Below are 24,462 nucleotides of genomic sequence, written 5' to 3'. Positions count from 1 at the left end.
CCTAATGCCAGCTGTTTGATAAAAACAGTCATCCTGTGTCCTAGGCACTGCGCTAAGTACATAATCTCATCTAATCCCAAAGTAAACACTGTCAGCATTGTCTTTCCAGATGAGGAAGTTGAGGCCCGGGCAGGTTAGGTAACTTGCCTAAGGTTATGGGGTTGGTAAACTGTAGAACGCAAACGAGGCGGGTCGGCCTGCTCACGTTAGCATGATTATGCTATGATTTTTTTGTGTATTTGTATATTTCTCATTTTCTATGTAAAAATAAAATCATGTAAAAAATAAAAATAAACATTTTTAAAAAGAGAGTGACGACGTGTGGCCTCCTGAGGGGCTGCAACTCCAGACAGCTTGGATGTGTGGAAGCGCTCTCCTATCTTCCTCCCCCCATGCCCCCGGGCCTCATCCCAGGCTCCCCACACTAAGCCCGTTTTCCTTTCCAGGTGCAGCCCTTGGGACCTTCCCAGCCAGGAGCCACCTCCCGTCACTACATTCTTTCAGCCATTCTCAGAGCGGGCCTACGTCCCCTCACCCCCTCAGCATCCTGACATCTTCCTCTGAATAAATACTAAAGCAATGAGGCCCTTCTCAATGTCCTCAGAGAGGGCACAAGCCACATATAGCTCAGCTTGGTGAATTTCAAAGGGCCTCTAGTTGCTGTGACAATCCAGGCAGTAAGGAAGCTTCTAGGAAGGAGCCCTCACATCTGTCCACTCCAATTGTAGGATAACCTTCCCCACCATCAGAGGGTACCTCTTACAAGTCAGCACACAGGGAACATTCGGGTCTAGGGAGATTTCAGTGGGTGGTATCGTGGTGAGCAAAATCTTGCCTAGACAAGACCACCTTCTGCAGAGCTGCTATTCTGTAGGCAGAAGCAGGTGGTATCAGTGAAGGTATTTTAATTCCCCAAGAGAGGCATCTTTGTGCCCCGTGCTTGGGCCCGCTGTGTCTGTACAGATGAGAGAGGCCAGGCTGGTGAATGCCAGTGGGCTAGACTTCTGCTCCCAAGGGCAGCAAGCCCACAGAAGCTCACAGATGTGTGTTTCTGGTGGACAGCTGTTGCTTATGGGTTTGAGGAAAGCTCAGACATAAACACAGCTCCATCTTGTTCATCTCGCAGAAGATCCTCTCTCCTCAGCTCATCCCATCTCCTTCCAGAGCCCTCAACCCTGCTGCACTGGTCTACAGATGTTGGCTCCCCAGGCCATGTTATCACATGTGACCTGGTCCTTTTAGGGTCTAGCCAAAGACATGTTAGTGAGGCTACAGGCGCCATGCCAGCATCTGGGACCTTTTCTAATCTGTCCTAACCTCTGTTTCTGAGACCTCCTTGTTTTCAGAGAGTTGCATCCCCAGAGGCAAGGACTGGAAGATTCTGCCAGGAGATTGGTAGAAAGCTCAAATTTGTGGTCCTTTTGCAGGCTCTCGGGCCATCTGCCGTAAATGTGGATAAAACTTTCATGGCCTATTACTGTCCACAGTGACTCCAGGGGACCACCTGCTGTATTTGTTAGAAATGCAGATTCCTCGGTAATGCTTCCCCTCCTTTCCCCCCCAAAGATATCAGGTCCTAAGCCCTGGAACCTGTAAATGTTACTATATAAGGAAAAGGAAACTTTGCATGAGTGATTAAGTTAAGGATCCTGATACAAGAGAGATTATCCTGGATTAGCCAGGTGGGTCCTCAATCTGATCACAAGTGTCCATGTAAGAGACAAAGGGAGATTGATGCAGAGAGAGGAGGTGGCACTATGCCCATGGAGGCAGAGACTAGAGTGATGTGGCCACGAGTTAAGAAATGCTAGCAGCCACCAGAAGCTGGAGGAGGGAAGGAACGGATTCTCGCCTGGAGCCTCTGGAGGGAACATAGCTCTGCCAACACACTGGCGTCAGCTCGCTGGAAGTGATTTCAGACTTTTGGCTCCAGAACTGTGTGAGAGTAAATTTCTGTTGCTTAGGCCACCAAGTTTTTGGTAAGTTTTCACAGCAGCCATAGAAAACTGACATACTAGGCCTCAGCCACCATATTTTTAATTATTCTGGATAATTCAGATAATTCCAGATTTTTTGGAATCCACTTGTTGGACCGGTGCCCAAATTCACACTGAAATGTAGAAAACATCTAAGCGAGTGGCCTCTAAAGAGGTGCCATCACCCAGGAGGTCGCAGGAGATAGAAATGCTCTATATCTGAGCCAATGCAGCAGCCATGTGCAGCTACTGTGCACTTAAAATATGGCTAGTGCCACGGAAGAGCCTCATTTATCATTTTATTTCATTTTAATTCGTTTGAATTTAAAGAGCACAGTGGCCACCGTGTTGGACACGCAGGCAGAGCCCAGCCTCCAGGGAGGCGCACCTTTCTGTTCAGCGCAATGCAAGCGGGGAGGGCAGGGGCTTGGGGGTGCTTTACAAACTGGAACATTCTGCTTCTAGTTGCGCACAGCAGGCACCTAATAAGTATCTGTCAAATGAGTGGGTGGACAAAAGGATATGGAATGTCTTTCCCAGAGAATTGTAGGAGGAAGGATGGAAGGCTGCGTCTTGGCCTAACTCCTCACGGCACAGATGCGGGTCCCGAGGCTCACAGAGGAGAAGCCGCTTTCTTGAGGCCACACAGAAAGTGACAGGAGCCAGAACCTTGGAGGCCTAACTCCCCTCCGCCCTTCCCTTCGCTCTTCGCCCCACTGCTCCTAGCTGCACTCTGTTTCTAGAAGCCCAGGCTAGATGCGTGCCAGGCTAGATGAGACGACGTGTGGTTGAAGACGGGGACCGTCGCTCGCCACCCCCTCTTACCCGCATATAGAATTCTCTGCCCTCATTCCCAGACTTGATCTGGAAAATGTAATAGGCCCCAGGGTAGCGGGTGGTGGCTTGCATTTGGAAGATGTCAGCAGGAACGGAGCGTCCTGACACCACGTCCATGTCCCGGTACAAGATGGTGAAGGGCTGGTCTCTGCAGCCAGGGTTCTCTGCGGGACACATACAGCGGCTGTGGGGAAAGGGCATCGCGTGAGAACGGGGCAAATCCTTTCCAGATGCTGGTTCTACCTACTGCCTCGCTTAAAACACTGAAAGGAGGCCACCCCGCTTTTATGATCCAAATGCGGTAATCGTAGACCCTGTCTGCTCCTGGCTCTCATTTAAAACTTCTCTGGCATGTAGGCGAGCTCTGTGTTTCCTAGAGAATGGCCCATTCTGGCCAATCAGATATTCTTGTTACTGGAATATAAACCTTAGATGTCTGGTTTTCGGAGTACTGGAACATTCCCTAAAGCACCTCACATTCGTCATGTAGGCAGTGAAGTGTGCCGCTGTTGCACAGCCCTTCACTTCCCCAGCCGTGGTGCATACTCATTAAGAAATTCTATTTATCAATTTTTATAAAGAAAAAAAAATGAAATTTTAATAGTGAAGACATCAAAGTCACTCCTGGCTTGTAGCCTTTGCACATGCTGTTCCCTCTGCTTTTCCATTCTGTTACGTGAACATCCACTCGCCTTCCCATTCCAGCCCAAATGTTATTTCCTCAGAGGGGCTGACAGGCCCCCAGGCTAGATCAGGTCCACCCTAGTCTTTCGTTTTGTAAATTTCTGTTCTCCCTGCTTGTTGCACCTACCACCATCTATGATTGCGTCTTCATGTGTGACAGCACATCTAATGTCTTTCCTCTCTCCTCTACCGTAAGAGCGAAACCCACAGCACCTAGCACAGTGCCTGGCACATAATGGGAACTCGACTAACGCCTAATGAGTGTATTGAAGAATTTTTAAAGTTTGTTCTTTAAGGATGCATCAAAATGGCCAAGTCAAATGTCCCTGGTGCCAAATGGTCACATTAAAATGTCACATGTCACATAAAAACGAATTGTTTCCTAGAAGACATTGGGAGGAGGGAGTGATGGCTTCCAGCTTAAGAGGATCACAAACAGCTGGGAGAGGTGGCCTGGCGCTGAGATCTGGAAGGTGGGGCAGATCTATCTATGTGGCAACGAAAGGAATGTCTTCCATATGGCAGAAAACGTGCGCACAAAAGCCCGGAGACTGGACATTCCGGGGTGTGGGTAAGGGTGAGAGCATGTCCTGTGCAGGTCAGCAGGAGCACAGGACACCTGAACAAGGAAATGACCTGGAAGAGGGGCCTGGAGTCAGGAGGAGTCACTGTACATTTTTAGTGGCCTGCCGGGGGCCTCACCAGTAACACCAGCTCAGTGCTGTGGTTGAACCTGGTCTACTTCCAGGCCACAGACAAGGGCAGCCTGGAGAAACCCAGAGAGAACAGGAATGGAAACCGGTAAGAGCAGCCCAGATCTCTGCTCTGCCACAGAGGGCCCTGGGACCAGACATCAAAGCACCCTGCTGCAAAGGGCTGCTTAGGAGCACAGCGCTCAGCAGCAGGCAAAGACAGCTCTGAAGGACCTGCCTGTCCCTGCTTCGTCTTCTTTTGTTAGTTTTTGATCAGGTTAAATGGGGACTAAAAGAAAGGAAAAGGAGCTCCTAGTAGGCCATGCACAGAAAAACACCGCCCTAGTGCTTCTACTTTGCAGAGGTTGTCTTCACTTTAATTCTACCCCCAATTCTAATATTTGCCATCTGGTGATTTAGTAGAATGTTGAACACTGTGACACTGGAACTTGATTAAAGGAAGCCAAGTACCCTCAGGTACTGAGAACTTTCTGGTGATGTCTCCTGCTCCTTGCAGCTCACAGCACCAGCCCGGGGAGATCGGTGGCATCCGCTTCCCCTGGGAGCTTGTTGGAAAGCCAGGTTCTCATGCCACCCCGAGCCCGCTGAATCAGGGTCTGTACTCTAACAAGGCCACCAGGTGGGTCCTGTGCACAACACATCTGAGAAGCCCCGCTCTCAAAGACCCTGTGTATCCAGAACCAAGTTATCAAAGAGAAAGGAGAGTTCATGAACCCGGCGGCCTCTCCTCTTGGTTAGCTCTAGAGAATCTTCATGTAGCTCTGGTATGAGTAGGGGCGTGACTGAGAACTCGTGTGTGTGTGTGTGTGTGTGTGTGTGTGTGTGTGTGTGTGTCACAGCCAGGTCTCCTGATTCCCTGCAGGTGTACTTTCTTTACATCACATTGGCAGCCTCCTGAGCCAGGCCCTCACCCACATTTCCATTTCCCCAGGGGAAGCCGCGACTTACTTATCACTGATCTGAATGTAAGGCTCCTCACAGCGGATGGGGTCGATGCACTTGAACCCCCCTTGCAAGTTGTAGCAAGTCTGCTGCAGGGTGCACGTGTGGTTTCTGTGCTCACACTCGTTGATGTCTGAAAAGCAGGGCAAACAAGAGGCTGAAGCAGGGCAGTGTTTCCAAGGTGCTGGCGCTGCGCCAGGTGTGCGGGGGAGGGGTGGGGTGGAAGTGGGGGTACAGTGGGGGCTGCCTGTGTCCTACTTCGGAGCTGCACTGTCCAATGCGGCAGCCACTGGCCACATGGGGCTACCGAGCACTTAAAATGTGGCTGGTCCAGATTGAAATGTGCGGTCAGTGGAAAATACACACCAGATTTTGACAACTTAGTACAAAAGAATATAAAATATCTATTAATAGGTTGCATATTGAGACATGTTGGAATGTTTTGGATATATTGCATTAAATAAAATATAGTCTTAAAATTAATTTTACCTCTTTTTACTCTTTTAATGCGACTAGTAGAAAAATTTAAATTACATATGTGGCTCACATTTGTAGCTCACATGCTTCTATGGCTTGGCACTGCGATGGAGAATTCTTGCTCGGCGTTGGGGTAAGGCAGGTTCAAGAAGGCTGAAAGTGCGTCTGTCACTCAGCTACCAGCCTCCCCCACTGCCCCAGTGGGTGGAGCATGGGGCTAGAAATGGGCTAAGCAGCCAATCTGAACAAGATCCACCCTTTACGCAGCATGGGGTCCCCCCTTTGAGGGACATAGCAGTCAGGTGTGTGAGGTCTCCCTTGCATCTATTCTCTAGGAAACTGGGACGAAAAGAATGACCGGTGGGCCTCCAGGGGTCACAAGAAAGCCTAGGCTCTGGTTGCTCAGGCCTCAAATAGTCCTAGTTAGGTCAGGAGCCCCTCAGAGGGGCCGCAGAGATCTGCTTAGGGAGGCAGGACCACCCTTAGGGGATGCCACGTCTATCTGCAGAGTCCATTTACAGAAGTGAGAACGGTCATGTCCTTTCTGGGGCCAAAGAATGAATCACAGGGCAGGAAGGCAATGGCCTAGGCATCCTTCCCAGAAACTGCCACTCTGAGAGCCACCAACACCCACTCATGCTCTCACCCCTGTCACGGACCCAAAGCTGCACAGGATTCCCCAAGTGAAGACATCCTGAGCCAGCCCCACCTTACATTTCCTTCAGCCAGGCCCCTCTGGACAGCCTTACCCTGGCAGCTTCGGTTGTCATCCAGCAGGATGTAGCCAGGGGGGCAGGAGCAGAAGTACGTGCCAGGCTGGTTCACACACTCGTGTTGGCAGAGGAACTCGGAGAAGCTGCACTCATCCATGTCTGGGGGCGACAAGTTACACCTGCTGTTTATAATCACCGACTTCCTGGAGATGGGAGCTTAGTGGTCATCTACTCCAGCTTCCACACTCTCCTGACACATGACAGCTTTACTGCTAAGAAGTTGCCAGTTCACTTCTTGAATACTTCTGATGATGGGGAGCTCACTACCTACTGAGGAAGCCCATTGATATTTGTACAGCTCTAATTGTTAGAAAATTATTTCCTACAGGGAGGTGAAATCTCTCTCCATCAAGCTTCCCACACCCTCTGCCTCTGGCCCTGCTATATTATCTAGTCATTCCTGACTCATTTTGCCCTGTAGGTGAATCTACTCCATCTCTAGAGGTGAGATTTGTTTGCCTGCTGGAGTTTTCTGGGTCCAGAGTTCTTCCACAGGACCTAAAAATCATTCACTGACCCTGGTCTTCTGAAAGGGCAACTTTATTAATCGTCCTAAGTTGGAAAACAATATTATTCCTAAAATCACAACTAAAAGGGACATATCCAGGAGGCTAGGGGGTGCCCATTGTATTAAAACATCACTATGTCCAAAAACCTCCTTGAAAGAGAAAACTCTAGAGTGGCATAGGGTAGGCGGGCATACCGCCCCTTGGTGGCCTGCCTGCCTCAGGAGGTCCTGGGGACATGGCAACCTGGAGCTAGGCCACTTTCCAACTGAGGAGGAGGGGACGCGATGGGGGAGCCTCTGAACTGTAGGCTGTGGCAGTTGATGTAGAAGCAGGCGCTGCAGAAAAGCCAGCTCTTTATCACACACAGAGTTTGGCAACGAAGTCCCCAACTGAGCCTCATTCAATAAACACTCCAAAGAAAACATGTTTTTATTTCACTTGTTGTTTCCCGAAAACTTGCTTTCACTCGTTTCCCCATGTGACATGTCCTTGGATTGCTCTCTAACTCACAGACCACTGATGGCTGGAATCACGCAGAGTGGGTGTCAACAAATGAGGAGGCTTCTCCACCATCGGATAATTCGGGGTGTTACAAGCCTGGTGCCTCTCACATCCAAGAAGGAAACCTCCTTCCAGTCTCTCCCAGGATCTTCAGGTGACAGGTTGTGAGCCGGCAGAGCTGGGACGCTGATTGGAAAGGCAAAGCCCTGCTGCTGCCACGGCCCCTCCTGCTCCCCCGGGAGCCCTGCAGAGTCCATGTCTCTGGCCCCGGCCCATCATAACAAAGAGTGTAAAGTACGAGATTACATACATGGCTCGCATCTGTAGCTCATATTACATTTCCCTCGCTTGGCAATGCCATGGAAAATTCCTGCCTGGTGCTGGGGTAAGGCAGGTTCAAGAAGGCTGAAAGCGGGTCAGTTTGTAGGCTCTGCTCATACCTTGGGTGGAAGCAGTAGTAAAACCTGGCAGTTCCCGAGACTTGCTGTGCACCAAGCACCGAGTTAAATGCTTTACCGGCCTCATCTGATTTAACCTTCACCTCAGCCCTGTGAAGGAGGTGCTAACAGTAGCCATATTTTACAGAGAAAAAATTGAGGCTCACCGAGGTTCGGTACTTACTAGATTCACAAATAATGAGGTACCCGTAAAGCTGGGATTTGAACCCAGCCAGCCTCCAGATCCTACACTTGTCAACACAATTCAGTAATGTCTCTGAGTCAGTGGTACTCGGATCTTAAAATGGGTGGAGTTGGGAGTCCTGAGGTTGGGGGGAATCCCCCGAGGAGGACAAGCTCCTGTGCAGACGGAGATGGTATCACCCCTCCCTCCTCCCACCGGGCAGGAAGGGGCCCTAACAGATATACTCAGTTTATCTTAGGGTCTGTGATCTCCAGATCACAAAGCTGAAATGCAAGCTCAGTTTCTGGCAGGGAGCATGCATGAGGCCATTTCACTCATCCAGGTGAGAACCCATCACGGTTTCCGGGATCAGCTCAGCTTCACAAATCCCTGAGAGGCAAGGGGACACGGCTAGGAAGGGTCTGGTGCCACATGGAGGGGCCACACTAGCTGCGATAACAGTGAGGGTAACATTTCCTAGTTAAAGTGATTAGTAGAGAAAGGGGGTAAGTAGGAAGGGACAGGGCCCAAACTCTCTGTGTCACACTGCTATCCGAGGCCAGCCCTAAAGGCCTCAGTGTCCAGGGGTCACAGTCACTCGTCTAAGGAAGTGGGCATCGTGTTAAACGTGGAGACGTTGGCCATTTTAGTTAAAGCAAGTCAGCCAAAAATCCTCGCCAAACCACCAAGGATGTAAAATGCACGAAAAGCCAAAGTGCTCTTCCGCTTACCCTTAGAGAAAGTACGTGAACCTGTAGTGACATTTATGTCTATTACCATATTTAATCTTTGTGACCACCCTATGAGAGTGTTTGTTTTTTAATGAATGAGGAAACTGAGGCTTAGGAAGTGCCCTGGCCAGGGAAAGCACTCAATAGTAGAGCCAAAATCAGAACTCAGCTCTGCCTGGCTCCAGAGTCTCTCCGCCACTCCATCTCTGCGGATGGTCATAAACCTCTGCGGATGTGCAGGGAGTTCCGGAGGGACAAATGGTCCCACCTCCTAATGCTAAACTTTCCACCAATTAGTTCCTTGGAGCGCCCAGATTCCCCAAGGAGTGCCACGCAGGAAACTGAAATCTAGGAAGAAAGTAGCTTTTCATGCCTGAGGGTATCTTATTACCGTCTCTGAGCCTGACATTTACCCGGTGTAAGGCTCCCTGTAACTGCCTACTCAGGGCGCGGGCCTCCCTGGCCCTCGGGGGAGGCGCTCATTTGTTTCAGGAGCTCTGTCCCTAGAACACTCCGGTCCTGAGTGGAGCTACCACACAGTCCCATTCATGACCTGGTCAGTTCCTGTTACAGTGAAACCCAGGATTAGCAAACTTTCCGTTCTGCAGGACTAAAAGATTTTCACACCCTAGGCTCTGGCCCACTTGTTTTGAAAAATACAGTGAGGCATCATTAATTTGGCCTGTGCTCATTTACTGATGATGATGCCAGAACTGGGCTTGTTGGAGCTTAATTCAGCATTTTAAAAAAAACAAAAAACGGGGAAAAAGAAAGAAAGAAGGAAGGAAGGACAGAACAAAGAGCTGTGCATGGCTCTGTGCAGGTTGCTTATACATATGAGTAAGATGCTGTCCCTATTTTCAAGGAGTTCACAAGAATTTACAACTTTCTTATTACAACGGTGAATAAGAAAATTAGAACAGCCCGGCTGGCGTGGCTCAGCGGTTGGCATTGACCAGGAGACCGTGGTTCGATTCCCGGTCAGGGCACATGCCCGGGCTACGGGCTCCATCCCCGGTGGGGGGCGTGCAGGAGGCAGCTGATCAATGACTCTCTCATCACTGATGTTTCTATCTCTCTCTCCTTCTTCCTTCCTCTCTCTGAAATCAATAAAGATATATTTAAAAAAGAAAATTAGAACAGAATCCACAATCTACATGGGCAGATAATTAGCTTCTTGGGCTTGGAAGGAATTTACAAAAGGCCAACTAAGCCATCAAGTCTATGTTCTCACAACAGATTAAGATTGCATTCATTCACCATTCAATCATTCACTCGTTGGTTTGAAAACTACTTATGACATAGTCCCTATGTGCCAGGCCTGGAGCTGGGCACTGAATGTCTGTAGAGATTTTAGAATTCCACAGTGTTTGCACTTACATACATGATCTCATTCATTCCACACACACCCCTGATGACCCGACCCTATGAGATATACTATTATTCCTGGGCCACTGCCCTCTGTCAGCACTGTCTGGGCTATTCCCAGGACTTGAGTCAGTGCTGGCTGAGGACAGATATCTCAAACCAACATGCAAAATTGGGTGACCCCTTTCCCTCTTCACCCCCATTTCAGACTCTAAAAGTTAGCTCCATTGGTTTTTGCATTTGGGCTCAAATGACAAGGAAGCTGGGACTCCACTCCACCTTTCAAGAAGTGACTCATGCCTGAGTTGTGTGGTTGTGACCCTGTTGCACTGGGAAATGTCCCAAACTGGAGATGTTTCTGGGAAATGAGAGGAAACACCTGTGAAGGAAGCCCTCCACCTCCACCCCTCACCCCGTGCCCCTAGTACAGGTGGAAGTCTCCAATGCTAAATAAAGCCCATTACCACTGCAACGGACTCCGTCATCCTCAAGTTCATATCCTGGGTCACAGCGGCAGATGAAAGAGCCATAGGTGTTGACGCAGGTCTGCACACAGGGGTTCTCGGTTGCACACTCATTCACATCTGTGGAAAGCCAGAGTTCATCATTGACCATTCCCACAAGAAAACATCACTAACTGAGCAGATAAAAAAGTATCGGCGACAAAATCTTCTATAACTCGGAGACCAGGTCCACAGGTAATGAGGATTTCCATCTGGGGCCTATCAGATTGAGAATTCAGCCCCCAAAAGCGTTCACTGAAGCATCAGGGGCTCCGTCCATACGTCCCTCTAGAGTCACAAAGTAGGAAGGGTGGAAACGACATGTATACATGTCCTATACATGTATGCACATGTACATATATACACCTCCTAGGAAGTCCCATCTCCAAGGTCACCAGCAGGGATTTCTAGGCAATATCTGCTTTTTCCGTCACCAGCTACATTCCATTCCCAATAAGCTCTCCCCTAACCTCCATTCACTTTGACATTTCAGGAAAACACATAAATAATTGTGACAATTCTAATAATAACTCTATTTATTACTACTATGGATTGAACTGTGTCCCGTCCCCCCCAAATTCATGTTGGAGCCCTAACTCCCAATGTTAGGGCAATTGGAGATGGGGCGTTTGGGATGTAATTAAGCTTCAGTGAGGTCCTAAGGGTGTGGACCTCCTGATGGGATTAGTGCCCTTATAAGAGACACCAGAGAGCTTGCTGTTGCTCTTTCTGCCATGTGAGGATTCAGAGAGAAGTTGGCCATCGACAAGCCAGGAAGAGAGCCCTCGCAAGCCCCTGGCCGTGCTGGCACCATGATCTTCCAGCCTCTAGACCTGTGAGAAAATATATTTCTGCTGTTTAAGCCGCCCAGTCTATGATATTTTGTCATGGCAGCCTGAGCTAAGACAATTATGCGATAAATAACATCACTGATAATAACAGGATCTCACCGTCACTGAATCCTTGCTTTAGGACCACTGCCCCATGTGACAAGTCCAGCAGGTTAAGGAGAGGACCGCAAAGGGGCATAAGGAAACTGTCAGCGGTGATGGAATATTCATTCTCTTGAGTGTGGTGATGTTTTCATGGGGGCGTACATATGTCAAAGTTCATGAAATCATGTGCCTTTAACAGCCCCGTTCACTGTACGTCAATTATACATCAACAAGACACATTTGTTTTAAGGTTGAGAGATGTACTCAAACCCCCAAGCTAACAAGAGCACAGTAGGAACTGGAGCATGAGTTAAGGGTCTTTCCATAAAACCCAAGATCCGTTCTGCGCAGCTCATCGGGGGGGGGGGGGGAGTCCCCTTCTGCACTAGCACTGGCTGACACTCTCTCCCATGCTCCTATGCCAACGACAGACGTTCCAGCTGAGAGAACTTCTATCGCCTTCAAAAGTCCCGGTAAACCTCTTAAGACTCTGAATAGAGATTCGAGTGTTTTCAGAATTAAAAGCCTTCACAGTGAGCGGCTTGAGCAGCTTTCCTTCAAGAGGAGGGCTTCCTGGCACCCACGGGGCATTTTGGAGAGAGAAAAACAATAGCCGGCTGTGCAGGGCGGGTCCGGCGCGATACTGGTCTCCCCTGGTGCCCACCGCAGTGTGGAGGCCTCTGTCTGGAGGCCAGGAATGTGTCGTGGCGCCAGGCTGTGGAGGGCAGGCTCAGGCAGGACGGGGTGACACCCTCGCCTTCCGACCAGACGCTGGCCGCGTGGAGACGAGTGGGCTGCAGCCCCGCTCAGCTCTCAGCTGGTCCTGCAGAGCAGCAGGGCCCAAAGGATTCTGCCCCTTTGAACCCTGGCCGCCCTTCCCTGCCAGCCCTGGGATCCTCACATCCCAGGTGTCCTTCTGAGTCCCTGGGAGCAGACTGCACCCCCTTGCTGGGCTCCCACTTGCTGGGCCCTTGGTTCTCCCCTCAACTCCGCCACCACCTGGCTGTGTGACTCTGGCCAAAGTGCTTAGCCTTTCGGCTCCCCGATTTCCTCCTCTGTGAAGCAGAGCCACGAACACCTGTCCCGCCTCCCTCGTAAGGCTATTGTTGGGATCCAGTGAAATGAAGAGATGGGACAATGCTTGGAAGAGAGCAAAGCACACTTCCTTGCACGAGGTGTTAGAATTACAAAAGCTCTGTGGAGTTCGGAACATTCCGTGTCACCAGCTGATGCAACATCCCAGTGGCCCCGTGCCCATATCCAGGCCTGGGTGTTGTGCCTGCTGCTGGACTTGGCACCCCCAGGTGTATTATCTACTCCTTGTCACAGGCCTGTCCCTGAGAGGCCTCAAGGACACATGGGACTTTTGGCTCTGCTGCACCTGGCTGTTTCTCAGGAGGTGTCGGGGGCACCAAGCCAGCCTCTGGGGGGAAAACCCGGGCTGGCACGTCCAACCCCAGCCTTGGCACGGAGAAGCCTGCATCTTCCCTAAGCTGCTTATCACAGCGTCCAGGGAGCCAGGCGCCTGCACCCGCTCCATCGGCAAGGGAGGGCCCCTGCTCTATCAGCCCCTCAACCTCCCAGCTGGGTCTCCACTTCCAGAGAAAATGACCTCTCCTGGCCAGAGGAGCACAGTCGAGACTTGTTGGAACAATCAGCAGAACCAGCTCTGGAGGGGGGACTTGCAAAAAATCCAGGATCAAGCTCTTTAAGGCTGAAGCCTTCCTGTTTACCCAACGATTTAGATACGATTAAATGGAGACATAATATCCTCCAACTAGCTGGCCAGAAGCCTGCCAGCCAGACCTCGGGTGGTGTGACAAGGAAATGGGCCCTGCAGAACCTGGTGGCAGGCTCCAGACAAAGACCTCATTCTGAGTCCCCGGCACTGCCTCCACCCTGGATGGAGCAGCTGCCAGGGCCCGGAGGCCCGGCCGGGGGCTTAGGGCAGGGAGCCGGCAGCCAGGTGGGACTTGCCCTGATTCCTTGAGCCTTAAGTCCCCCATTCATTTCCTGGGCAGAAGAAACCTGCAGATGGAAACCACAATAGGCAGGGAGCTTGTTTTTCTTACTTATCAGTGCTTGAAGTGATCATGTGAAAACCAGAAAATGCCTCTGTTTCATTCCCTTTCTGTGGGGAATGCAGAGCGGTGAGGAAGTTCCTGCCGCCACCAGTCGCTCTGCTAAGTAACAGGCCCTCCTGGCGCAGGCTGAAGGGAAAGCTGTGGCGAGAGGCATCCAAACTGCCGTGCAACCCCTCTTCGGGGTGTACGTGTTTATTTCGAGAGTCATCAAGGGTCAGGTGTTTTTTCTGACCACCCCACTCTGGCCTCAGGAATTGAATTTAAGCTACAGGACACCCAAGAAAATTTCTGATGAGCCAAGAGAGCCGGCAGGGCTCCTGCTGGACAGCAGACAGGGAAGCGAACCGGTGCAACCGCGGCTCCCGCTGACGGAGGGCTGTGCTGCTCATCCCGGCAACACCCGAGCGCTTTCTCTGGGCGTTTCACAGCCCCAGCTCAGGCTCAGGTTTCTGTAAGCAAAGGGGACGAGTGGGCGGCGCCGAGGAGTGAAAGCGCTTGAACGGGAGCGTTTCCCACCCACAAAAACTGTCAGGTCGGAAGAAGACAGCAGCTAGTGTCTGGCGGCATGCTCGAGTTGCCGTTCGCGTCGCATACCTTGGCAAGACCTCCCGTCCTCGTTGAGGGTGAAACCGGGGTTGCACGTACAGGAATAGGACCCAGGAACGTTCGCGCACAGCTGCTGGCAATAGCCATAGCGACATTCATCAATGTCTGGAAAGAAACACACGCCAGGTAAGACATTTCTTCTCGGTCTCCACTGCCACCCCCGGCATCATTACAGCCCATCGTTTCCAGAGAGAGAGCACCCCGCTTCCGGAGAGAGAGCACCCTGCTTCCAGAGAGAGATCACCCCGCTTCCGGAGAGAGATCACCCCACTTCTGGAGAGAGATCACCCCGCTTCCGGAGAGAGATCACCCCGCTTCTGGAGAGAGAGCACCCCGCTTCCAGAGATCACCCCTCTTCTGGAGAGAGATCACGGAGGGAAGCCAAGGGGAACTAACGTGAAGACGGTACCTACTAAGTGCCAGCAGTGGTGATACTCTCTGGGTTCCAAGGCTCAACCTCTCTATAATCCTCCCTGACCCATCTTAGTCCTGTGAACACCTAAACCCATCTTGAAAGTTGTAGAAGAAATTTTTGCTTAGAGGGAGCAAGATGGCCTCTAAGATTTTATCCATGTTAAGAGTCAACTCTAAGAGTCTATATAAATGCTTCATTGCCCTGGGAAGGGACAAGTTAGCTCAAAGTGTAAGAGGAATCTATAGCCACCCTGGCCGGTTGCAGGTTCGATCCCTGGCCCCGATCAGGCCATGTGCAGAAGGCAACCAACTGATGTGTCTGTCTCACATCGATGTTTCTCTCTCTTCCCTTTCCTCCCTTCTACTCTCTCTAAAAATTAGTGGAAAAAAATATCCTTGGGTGAAGATTAACAACAAAAAAAGAGGAATCTACAGCTTTGTTCCAACAGGCTCCTCACCAGCTCCATCAACTCTGAATATGTCCAGGTGCCAGGAACAAGAACAGGTATAGGTGAGGATGAGCTGGTGGCACTATGGCCTGGAAACCCGTGAATCCAGTAATGCAAGGACTCTGAAGCTCCCCTGGGATCTTCTCCTTGCACTAGAGCGGACGTAAAACTCTGGATAAGCACACCTTTCCAAGCCATGGCTGGTTTTTCCTGAGCAAGCAGCTCTGTGAAATGGACCCTTTGAGCAGAGCAGGCAATATGACCTCCCTCCTGACATGGACCAGGCAACGGGGAGCCTGATGTCACTGGGAAAGCACCTCCCTACCCCCCAAGTTGATGGGCTGCTGGGCTGGAGAATTCACTCCTGTGGGACAGGATGTCTCAGATGAAGCCTATAGGTGGAGCCAGAGTCCTCACCTATATAAGCACCTGCTGTGACCAATGGATCTGACTGTAGCTGTAACTGGTTCTCATCTCATCCCCACCTCCCCCTGAACTAACCACACTCCCTCCCTGGTACCCTAGTTCCTTTGGAGCCAGGGTCCATCCAGGGCTCTGCAGGCCAGCTCAGAGCCTCAGTCTGTACCTAATTCCTACCACCTGCTGCCAGAAAGGACCCCGCCTCCACCTTACCTATTATTCAACCTATTGCCCTTGTGATTCTGTCTGATCTCTGAGTCCCAGCTACTTCTAGCCTGGCCACGGCACTGCCCACTGAGGGCTCTGCAGCTCCTGCTTAGAAAGCACGTTGACTCGTGCAGTTGCCGGTCCACTTCTCCCCAGGGTGCAGCTGGACACATCACTAAGGACAGGGAGGCAGCTGGGGAAAGAGAGGACATCCTAGGGGTGCCTTGGAGGAAAGGCAGCCCCCAGCCCCTTATTTTTCTCCAAAAGCAATGCCTCCAAAGGTGCACAGGGGTGGGTGGCCACAGAACTTGTGTTGGAAAAGAGAAAGAAAATTTTGGCCACAGGATGAATGAGCTCAGCCACAATTAGTGAAGGTCTTCACTTTGGATGTGAAGTGTGAGCAGGCCACGTGCGGCACCACGTTAGGCCTCCAGGAGCACCCCTCCCATAGCTTCATGCTCTGGGGACGGGAAACACCCTCCCAGGTAGAGGACTGTCCCAGTGGCTGGCCCCCTCAGATCCAAGGGGTTTCCTCTGTATGATCAACCCAGCCTGTGTGTCCCTGTCACCTGATCCTCTCTTGCGCCCCCTTGTGGTGGAAAAAACTGGGCTGAAAAACAGGAGACAGCTTTTACACCCACTTTACTTTGTCCACAATGTCCCTCCTCTTTGAGTCTCAGTTTCAACTCTATAAAAGTTGAATGACATAATATCTAACATCCCTTCCAGCTCTGAAATTCTACATATTAAGTTCCTGTACAAATAACTCACTCACAACGATCTGCTTATGTTCAGAGCGGTGGCATCAAATTTTCCATAAATAGCTGAGGTTGGTTAAAATGCACAGCGACCATCGTATTCACAAATGCCCGTGTGCAGCCAGCTCTTTGGTGCATGCCTGGAAAGGGGAACCAAGCCAAGTCTAGGCTGGCTTATCAGGCCCCGAGGAGGCTGCAGACAGGGCCCTAGAGCCGACCCAAACTCAGTCTCGATCACAAGAGACTTAGAAAAAAGAACCTTCTTTTTTTGTTTCCATGATGTCGGCTGGATTTGTTTCTCAGCTCCTCCAGGACTGACTTTCAGGCAACAGAACAGTGTCACAGAGAAATTAAACTGGCAGGACTTTTCCAAGAAAATAGCATAGAAATCACTCCCCAGAATAGAAATTGAACTGACGGCTAGAGATTGCTATGAATTCATTCACTTGGCTAGACTGAAAATTAGAGGGAAAGAAAGGAAAATAACCCTCCAGTAAAAATAAACAGAGAGATCATAGAGCAGATGCCAACGGCAAGAAACAAAATTCTCAATTGGGACGACTGACTCAACAGTAAAAAGAAAGACCAGCTAGTAGGGTGGGCACAATGGTGGCTATGGTGGGGTGTTGGGAGGAGACGGAGTTAGCACAGAATCTACTGACCGGCATTGGAGGCCTGGAACTTTTTTGTGACTAAACAAAGTGTTCCCTTCTCTTAGTATGATTTCTAAATGGGACAGAATAACCCTCACCTCTCTCCTTTCTTGCCTTGGATATAAACGTTCTGAAGGCAGTAAGAAGGGGTAGGTAAAATCAAACAGGAGCCTTAAAAATACATTAAAAAACTCTGATGATGACCTATGGGTGATGGTGAAATGTGTGGGTGATGGTCACAACTGATTTTAAAAGGTGGTGGTGACATATGCAAGCTCAATCGCCTTGTACCTACCCCTGCCTCCTACAGAGAAAAACCCACTGCCCTTAGGCCACCCGGCTATGCCCACATTTCACCATGTCCACGGTAACCATTAACTTCCAAGAGTCCCTGTGAGCCCCAGGGAGCTGTTACCTAAGCACTGGCCTTCCAGAAGCCAATAGCCATCGGTGCAGGAGCAGGTATAGCCTCCTTCGGTGTTGATGCAGATCTGGGTGGGGTTGCACTGGTGGGAATCCGTTGCACACTCGTCCACATCTGTAACACAGACATATTCCAAAGAATGTTACCTACATCTTTTTAGAGCTCTGGAGCCACCAAAGGTGCCAGATGCTTGCTTGTCTGACTTGGAGGCAGTTGGTCGTATCCTTGGGTTGTATTAAAAAAGATGGAGGCACCTCCCTAATGGGTACCACTAGGAGACACTGTCCTTTTGTGAGGGGGTGGAGCTAGTCTGCTGCCCAGAAATCCACGAAGGGAAATGGCCAAGACGAGAACACACCTCCATAAGCTCTTTTCTGCCATCCTCTGAAAGCAGGTCACCTTGACAATAACCATTACTTGATTTAGAAATGCGTTTTGTTTAGGCTTACCCATTCGCATGTTAAATATGGATCTTTTGGGGTATCTCCTGTGTGCACAGAGCTATGATGCCTCTGAGAACAGAACAGAAGAAAAAGAAATGTCCTTTGCCAAAGGCAGCTTGTAACTGAGTCACTGGATTGGATCTGTCCATGAATATCTTTCGGTCTGGGGTTCCCGCCCCTTCGTGAAGCTTCACGGAGCCCCCCCATCCCCCCCCCCCCTTACCCTCCACAGTGTTCCCTCCACTCCTGCAGCTGACCTCTGTACGCTCTGCTCACACTGGGCTTGTCTACACTGCGTCCTGTGTCCAAGTCAGTCCCGTGTTAATTGAGAGCTTCAAAGCATAAAGACCAAGCTGTAGTCATAGTCACATTTCTCAAGACATCTGGTGTACACATTCAGCACTCAAAACTGTTTGTTTCAACGGAAACCAATCCTGCCCCGTCTCCCCATGCTCTCCCTAAAAAACAGCACTCAGAATCCTCTAATGGGACCTCCTGATATCACACCCTCACTTGACCTAAAGCCCCGGGCCCCCCTGGCCTGACTCCAGCGTCTTTCCTCCTGTCTGTCCTGCCCTCACCTGTCTGCCCTTCTGCCCCCTCATCACTGCACTCCCTCCCTGCCTCCCCCAATGGACCATCGCACGGTCAGAAAGAACGTTAGAGCTGCTCACTGAGCCTGTGCAGCGTTTCCGACGCCTCACAGATGTTACCGTATTTATTCTCACAATCACCCTGTCAGCGGGCACACAGTCGCCATCCTACAGACGGAAAACTGCACTGCAGGAGCTACCAAGCACCAAGCTGAGAGCGCTGCCCAGGCCTCCCAGCCTGCCTGCCCCCACACCCACCGGGCAGGAGGAAAGAGGTCCTGACCCCCACGCGGGACCAAGCAGGTGCCGAGGGAGCCCGCAGATCTGGCAGAGGGGACAGCACTGAATCCTTGCTGCCTTTTCCTGCCCCCCCCCCCCCGCAGAAAACTATCTGCCTCTTGACATTGCCTCTGCAGACTGTGGTGGGTGTGGGGGGCACCTGGGGCCCCAAAGTAGAAGCTCCCTGAGGACGAGGGTCTTCTGTGACAGGCCTCTTCAGCTGCGTGCTCAGGAAGCGAGCTTGGCTGAGTCTGTGAAACGTCAGCGCCGCTAGCAATGGCCTCTCGGGTTCCAGCGACACCAGCACAATGCATCACCCACCTGCGACAGGTCAAACACCCACGGAACGGATCAATTCCCACCCCCAAATAACGTGTGTCTGGGCACCGCACGGAGCCAGCCTTCAGTCCTCTAAACATGGACAGACTCCAGGACCCTGGTTCCACGGTGGCGCAGCGTCGGTGGGGAAGGCCCAGCCCCGCTCTCAGCTGCACCAGCTCCTGCCCCAGCCCCCTGCCCCCCGCCCCCCGCCCCCAGCCCTGCCCACCCAGCAGAGCCTCCCAGGGGGCCGGCGAATGAGGCCTGGCCAGCAGCCGCGCCTGCTCAAACCCACGCCGAAGCCTAGGATAATAAATAGTGCCACTATCGGCCAGAGCATATTTACATTTTTCTGGAGGGGAGTGATGGATGGCAATTGTACCCTGGGAACAACGCTGCCTTAGGAATTTGTGCTCTTTTTCCTGCCTGGAGGGGAATGTAGGGTGAGGGAGCCCCAAGGCGAGAAGAGCCGTTAGGGAGCCTTGGTGACAGCAAGTTCCCAAGGCTCCGTCTGTAACTTACACGCACGCTACATGCCCGCAGAGCCCCACAGAGAAGACCAAACACTTGTGAGTGGACCAGACCGGGCCCAGACGGGCAGGCGGGGCCTGAGTGTGCACGTGTGTGTATGCATGTGTGTGTATGCATGGGCACACACACAGGCCCAGGCAAGACCGTCAAACCTAGACACAAAGTCTTTAAAGTTCATTTTTAAAATAACTCCACTACTTCTACTGAGTTAAAGAACTAACTCATCTCTGTCTATATATGTTCAAAGAACTAAACTTGTAGCTTTCACTGCCTGATTGAATGGATTGTCAATATAAATGTATTTTTGAGAACCGAAGTCCCTGGAGTTTTGGGGGAGGGGGTGTTCCCACTTCGTATCCTCAAAACACATCTGGTATAATGCTGCGTTCATAGTAAACGTTCAGTCACGACTTGGTCAGTGAATGAATGAGCACACGCACAGCACACGTTAAAGCCTTTGGACCCCAGACACACGCCTCCCAGCCAACTTGCTAACAAGACCATTCTGGTGTGTGGACTTGAAACACAACCAGCCCCACGGAAAGCCACCGTCAGCCGGCGCGCCTGGTGGAGCCAACACCGGAGCCCGTGTTCACGCCGCGGGCTCCACGCGGGGCCAGGAGACCCATCACACACTCTGGCTCACGGCAGAACTGCTTACATTAAATACACTGGACTTAAATAACAGAAGGGAGAATACATCGAGTCACTCCAAGGACATTCTTTGGCAAAGCATCCCCTTCTGCATCCACGGAAAAGTCCAAGTTACGGCAACCCGAGGAGGTGTCATTATCCTTGGACGCGAGCCATGCCGTGACTTCCTTTCTTTCCTTTTTGCGTGATATTTAGGAAGAGCTCCCGGGAGAGAACGCTGGGCTCATTCAGTCCCTTGCGCTCCTCATTCATTCTTCACGCTCTCCCGTGGCCGTGGAGGGGGGGGGTGCCCTCCCGAACCCGCAGGTCATTTGGGAGAGCTGGCACCGAGCACAGTCCCTCCGTGTGTGCCAGTCCACAAAGCGGACTTCACTGAGGGTCCCGCCAGCTCCCTGCCTCCGTCCTGAGTGCTGCATCCCTGGGCGCTTGCCCGGGCACTTGGAGGACTGCACCACAGCAACCATGCCCGTCTCCCCCAGATGGGCAATGTCCACCTGCTGTCCCGGACACCAGAACCCTGGTGACCTGAGGGAAAAGCCCGCTGACTTCTCCTGGCCGCTGCGAAAGCCCAGCCCAGCCTGCCCAGGAGCGAATCCTCCTGCGCGCCGAGCAGCACAGCTCTGCTGACCCACACAGCTTCGTCTGAGCCGTCACCCCTTCCTTGCAGACGTCCCTTCAATGAAAACGTCCATAATCTGAAACTGCTGACTCAGGAGAGTCATCAAAACCAGCCAACCTCATCTCTGACGTCCCTCCAGGAGGCCGCAGGCAGAAGTGGGCCCCCGGGCCTCAGGGGAGCAGGCCACCCATGAGGGACACTCGTTCAGGTTTCATACCACTAGCTGGGTCTCATGACAGAAGCTTCCTGTGGGCAGGTGCACGACGCAGGTGAGTAAAGAACATCCTCCAAATCCAGCCAAGACCTCAGGGAGGCAGCAGATGGAGGAACTGGCCTCCGGTCATCAGAATATACTGCCCAACAGCCTGGGACAACAAACGAATGGAGTCTTCCAGGCTGACTCCAGGGACGGTGTGGGGAGGGCCACAGGCCATAAAGACACCTTGGAGCAGGCGTCTGCAATGGAAGCAAGTGGTGACTGGCAGCCATCCCCTTGTCAGGTGAACTCTCGGACCTCCTGGTACCACGCTGTTGTTTTATGCCAACTGTATGTCCTTCCCAGAAGTGCCCGGTTCTCAGAAGACGGCATACAACTCACTTCTCTGTCCCATGGAAAACTAATGGTTCCAAGGATAATCCTAGTGCTAACTCACAGGTTATTATATACAAATCTCTATAGGTAGGTATAACAGAATTAACATGCTGACATACGTATGCATAAATATGTTGGACTATAAATAATATGTGTACGTACGCCAGCTATTTAGTATATTTGAATGTACATATTCCATATATAGATGAATTTATATTTCATCATTTATTCCTATAAGTTAAAGAGAAAATACTTAAACTGCTTTCCTAGCACAAGTTCTAATTGAAATAAAGTATCCCTCAAAAACTAAAAAAAACACACAACAAAGCAAAAACGAATGGTTCCCCGATGCCCACAGGGAGAACATCTCCTAGGCCATTCTCCCAGCACCAAAGCCTAAAATGAAAAAAGACAAACGGCTGAGTCTCCCCAGAAAGGGCCAGTAGGTAAAAAAATAAGAACTTTGGGACAGGCCAAGCTGGGTGTGCAGCCAGGCTTCTGCACATAATAACCCAGTATTACTGAGCAAGTTCATTACCCTCTTGTATCCTCAGGTGTTCGGCAAAACAGAGCTGTGACAGCCTGCCTCATAGGCTGCCCCGGAGAGTTCATCAATTAATGTGTTCACAGGTCCCATCACTACTGTCTGGCACATAGTAGGTGCCCAGGAAGTTTTGTTCCCTTCCCTGGTGCGGTGCTGTTTCTAGCTGCTGTGAAAAATTGGAGCCACTTGGCTTCTGCCTCCTGCAGGTTCTGGTCTGGAATTCACCAGAGACACCAAGATGACAGCTCTGGGTCTGTCAGCCATGGCTAGTTTTATGGTTCAACCAGAGCCAGAGCCAGAGCCTTCTCCCTGCTACAGCCCCAGACACATGCCAGGAGACTGGGACAAGAGGTGCAGAAAGGCCTGGAACATTCCTTCCCGGGTTCTCGGTGTCCGTGCCGCACTTGGGTCCATCTCCGGGTCCATTTGTGATCCTACCATGGTGGACATCCAAGAGCCTAAGCACATGTGTGTCCTACTGAATTCCACAGCCAAATAATGCTCACCCTTTGCACAATCCGTGATCCTTCCCTCTTCCTGCGTCTTCCCTTCCCCAACACTGTGAATAGCAAAGGGCTGACTGCGAGCCTGTGTCCACGACCTCAGCTGAATGTCTCTGCTCTTGTGTGAGAGCAGCCATCAGCCAAAAGGACCCATTCTCACTGGGCAACACTGGGAGAAACCGTCCCACAGTATTCAGAGGACTACACCTTTCCAAAGGCCTCCACTAGCCCTTTTTTGGACAACGCAAAAATCATTTCTTTGGTAGTAAATTTTTGCCCAGTGAAACAACATGTTTTCCCAGCCCGTTTGCGTTCCTTCCCCGCTGAAGCTCGTGGGCCTTGATAAGAAGGAAGGAAATAACAACGGCACATTCCCACGTCTCCGATCGAAGCCAGTTTCGGGCCTGCTGCTGAGCTGGGCCGGTGCCATTTTTCGGCGAGACGAGCCCAGCCAAGGCTGGAAGCTACACAGCATACTTCCCAAACACCTGCTTAATTAAAGATCTCAGCGCTCGAGAACTCGCTCGTTGAATTCCCAGGCCATCTGCGCTCCATGTGTCTGTGGGTCCTGGGCAATCATTAGGAACCAGATCTTTTAGTGTTTGCAGCACTTTTCCTAATGCTTGCTATTAAGCATAGGGTGCAAAGCTTGCTCATTTCATACCTCCATTTGGGCAACAAATATGTGGTCCATCTTCCAACCAACCAAAAAAATCCTTTCCTCTTAGAAGAAACCAGCTGGAACGCAGGTCCCAACCTCTCCGCGAATTCTATTTTTCTGTCCATAAAGTGAGAGCTTGGAGGAGAGTCTGAAAGGCCTCTTCTCCCTCTGACCTTCTATGGAAACAAACTATGCAGCTAATGGGGATCACATTGCTTGGTTCTTGAGTAATGATTTTCATCCAGAGTGCTCGGTAAACATCAGCTGACTCCAGTCGCTTTCAAACTGGGCAGTGAGTTGGCCCACTCAGCTCTGCAGTGCATGAATGGTCACTGCGGTTGCCGTGGGTGTGGCAAGAGGGGGATGACAGACATGTTCCCTCTTGAGCATCACGCAGCAAGACGCCCTGACAGTGAGAGGACAGGTCGCTCGTGGCCCATCTAGACCTGGTATTTTTAACTTAAAGGGCGTGAGGCTTTGGTCATAATTGTGACTGTAAAAGCAAACAGACCATCCCTCTTTAAGGGAGTGCTCACGAGCACCGTCCACAAAGGCTACAGCTTTTGATCCTGTCATCTCCCTACAGGTTCCTCCCCCCCTTCCCTCGGGGCCGATTCCTCCCCCACAGCCTGACCTCCTGTCCCCTCATTCTCATGTCCTGGCCTGTGATGTCCTTGTCCCTGTCCCCACACCCTCCTCTCCGATGCTGTCTCAGTTGATGGCATCACCGCTTTTCAGTAGCCCTGGCTGGAAACCTCCGTCATCCTCAAATCACCCCCCTCTGTCCCCCGCTCCCTACACTCAGGCAGTTCTACTGAAAAGCATGCAGATTCCCCTCTTGCTTTACACCCCCCCAGCCCCAAAGGTGCCAAGGCCTGACTTCTTCTAAATGATTGAAATAACTTTGTTACTAACCAGCTGGTCTCCAGTGTCTCCCCCTGAAAGTACAATAAACACAGCTTCCAGAACGGGCCAAGACACAGAAAAGATCACGTGGCTCTACTACTTAAAACTGTGTGTCACCTCCTTAGAAAACTCGGAGCTTTTATACCCCAGCCGGGCAGCACGTCGAGGCTGCGTTTACGCTCACAGACGTGCTAGGCACACGCAGTTTCGAGCGCTTCGCACTGCAGGGCACCG

At 51.2% G+C, this 24,462-nt stretch overlaps 1 protein-coding gene across 2 annotated transcripts in view; it reads right to left on the bottom strand.

Annotated features, from left to right (window-relative positions):
- FBLN5 (fibulin 5) overlaps window positions 1-24,462 on the bottom strand; it is a 63,303-nt gene that overhangs the window by 3,880 nt on the left and 34,961 nt on the right. For both annotated transcript variants that reach the window (XM_016205710.2, XM_087818540.1), the window contains exons 5-10: window positions 17,577-17,699; window positions 14,249-14,365; window positions 10,597-10,716; window positions 6,379-6,501; window positions 5,159-5,285; window positions 2,802-2,997 (exon numbers count right to left, since the gene is read on the bottom strand). In XM_016205710.2, the coding sequence (XP_016061196.1) occupies window positions 2,802-2,997; window positions 5,159-5,285; window positions 6,379-6,501; window positions 10,597-10,716; window positions 14,249-14,365; window positions 17,577-17,699 (806 nt within the window). The remainder of the gene's footprint in view (window positions 1-2,801; window positions 2,998-5,158; window positions 5,286-6,378; window positions 6,502-10,596; window positions 10,717-14,248; window positions 14,366-17,576; window positions 17,700-24,462) is intronic.

This window comes from Miniopterus natalensis, chromosome 1 (genome assembly GCF_054644295.1).
Source record: "Miniopterus natalensis isolate mMinNat1 chromosome 1, mMinNat1.hap1, whole genome shotgun sequence".
NCBI classification, from domain to species: Eukaryota; Metazoa; Chordata; class Mammalia; order Chiroptera; family Miniopteridae; genus Miniopterus; species Miniopterus natalensis.
This window is presented reverse-complemented; position numbering and strand designations above follow the sequence as displayed.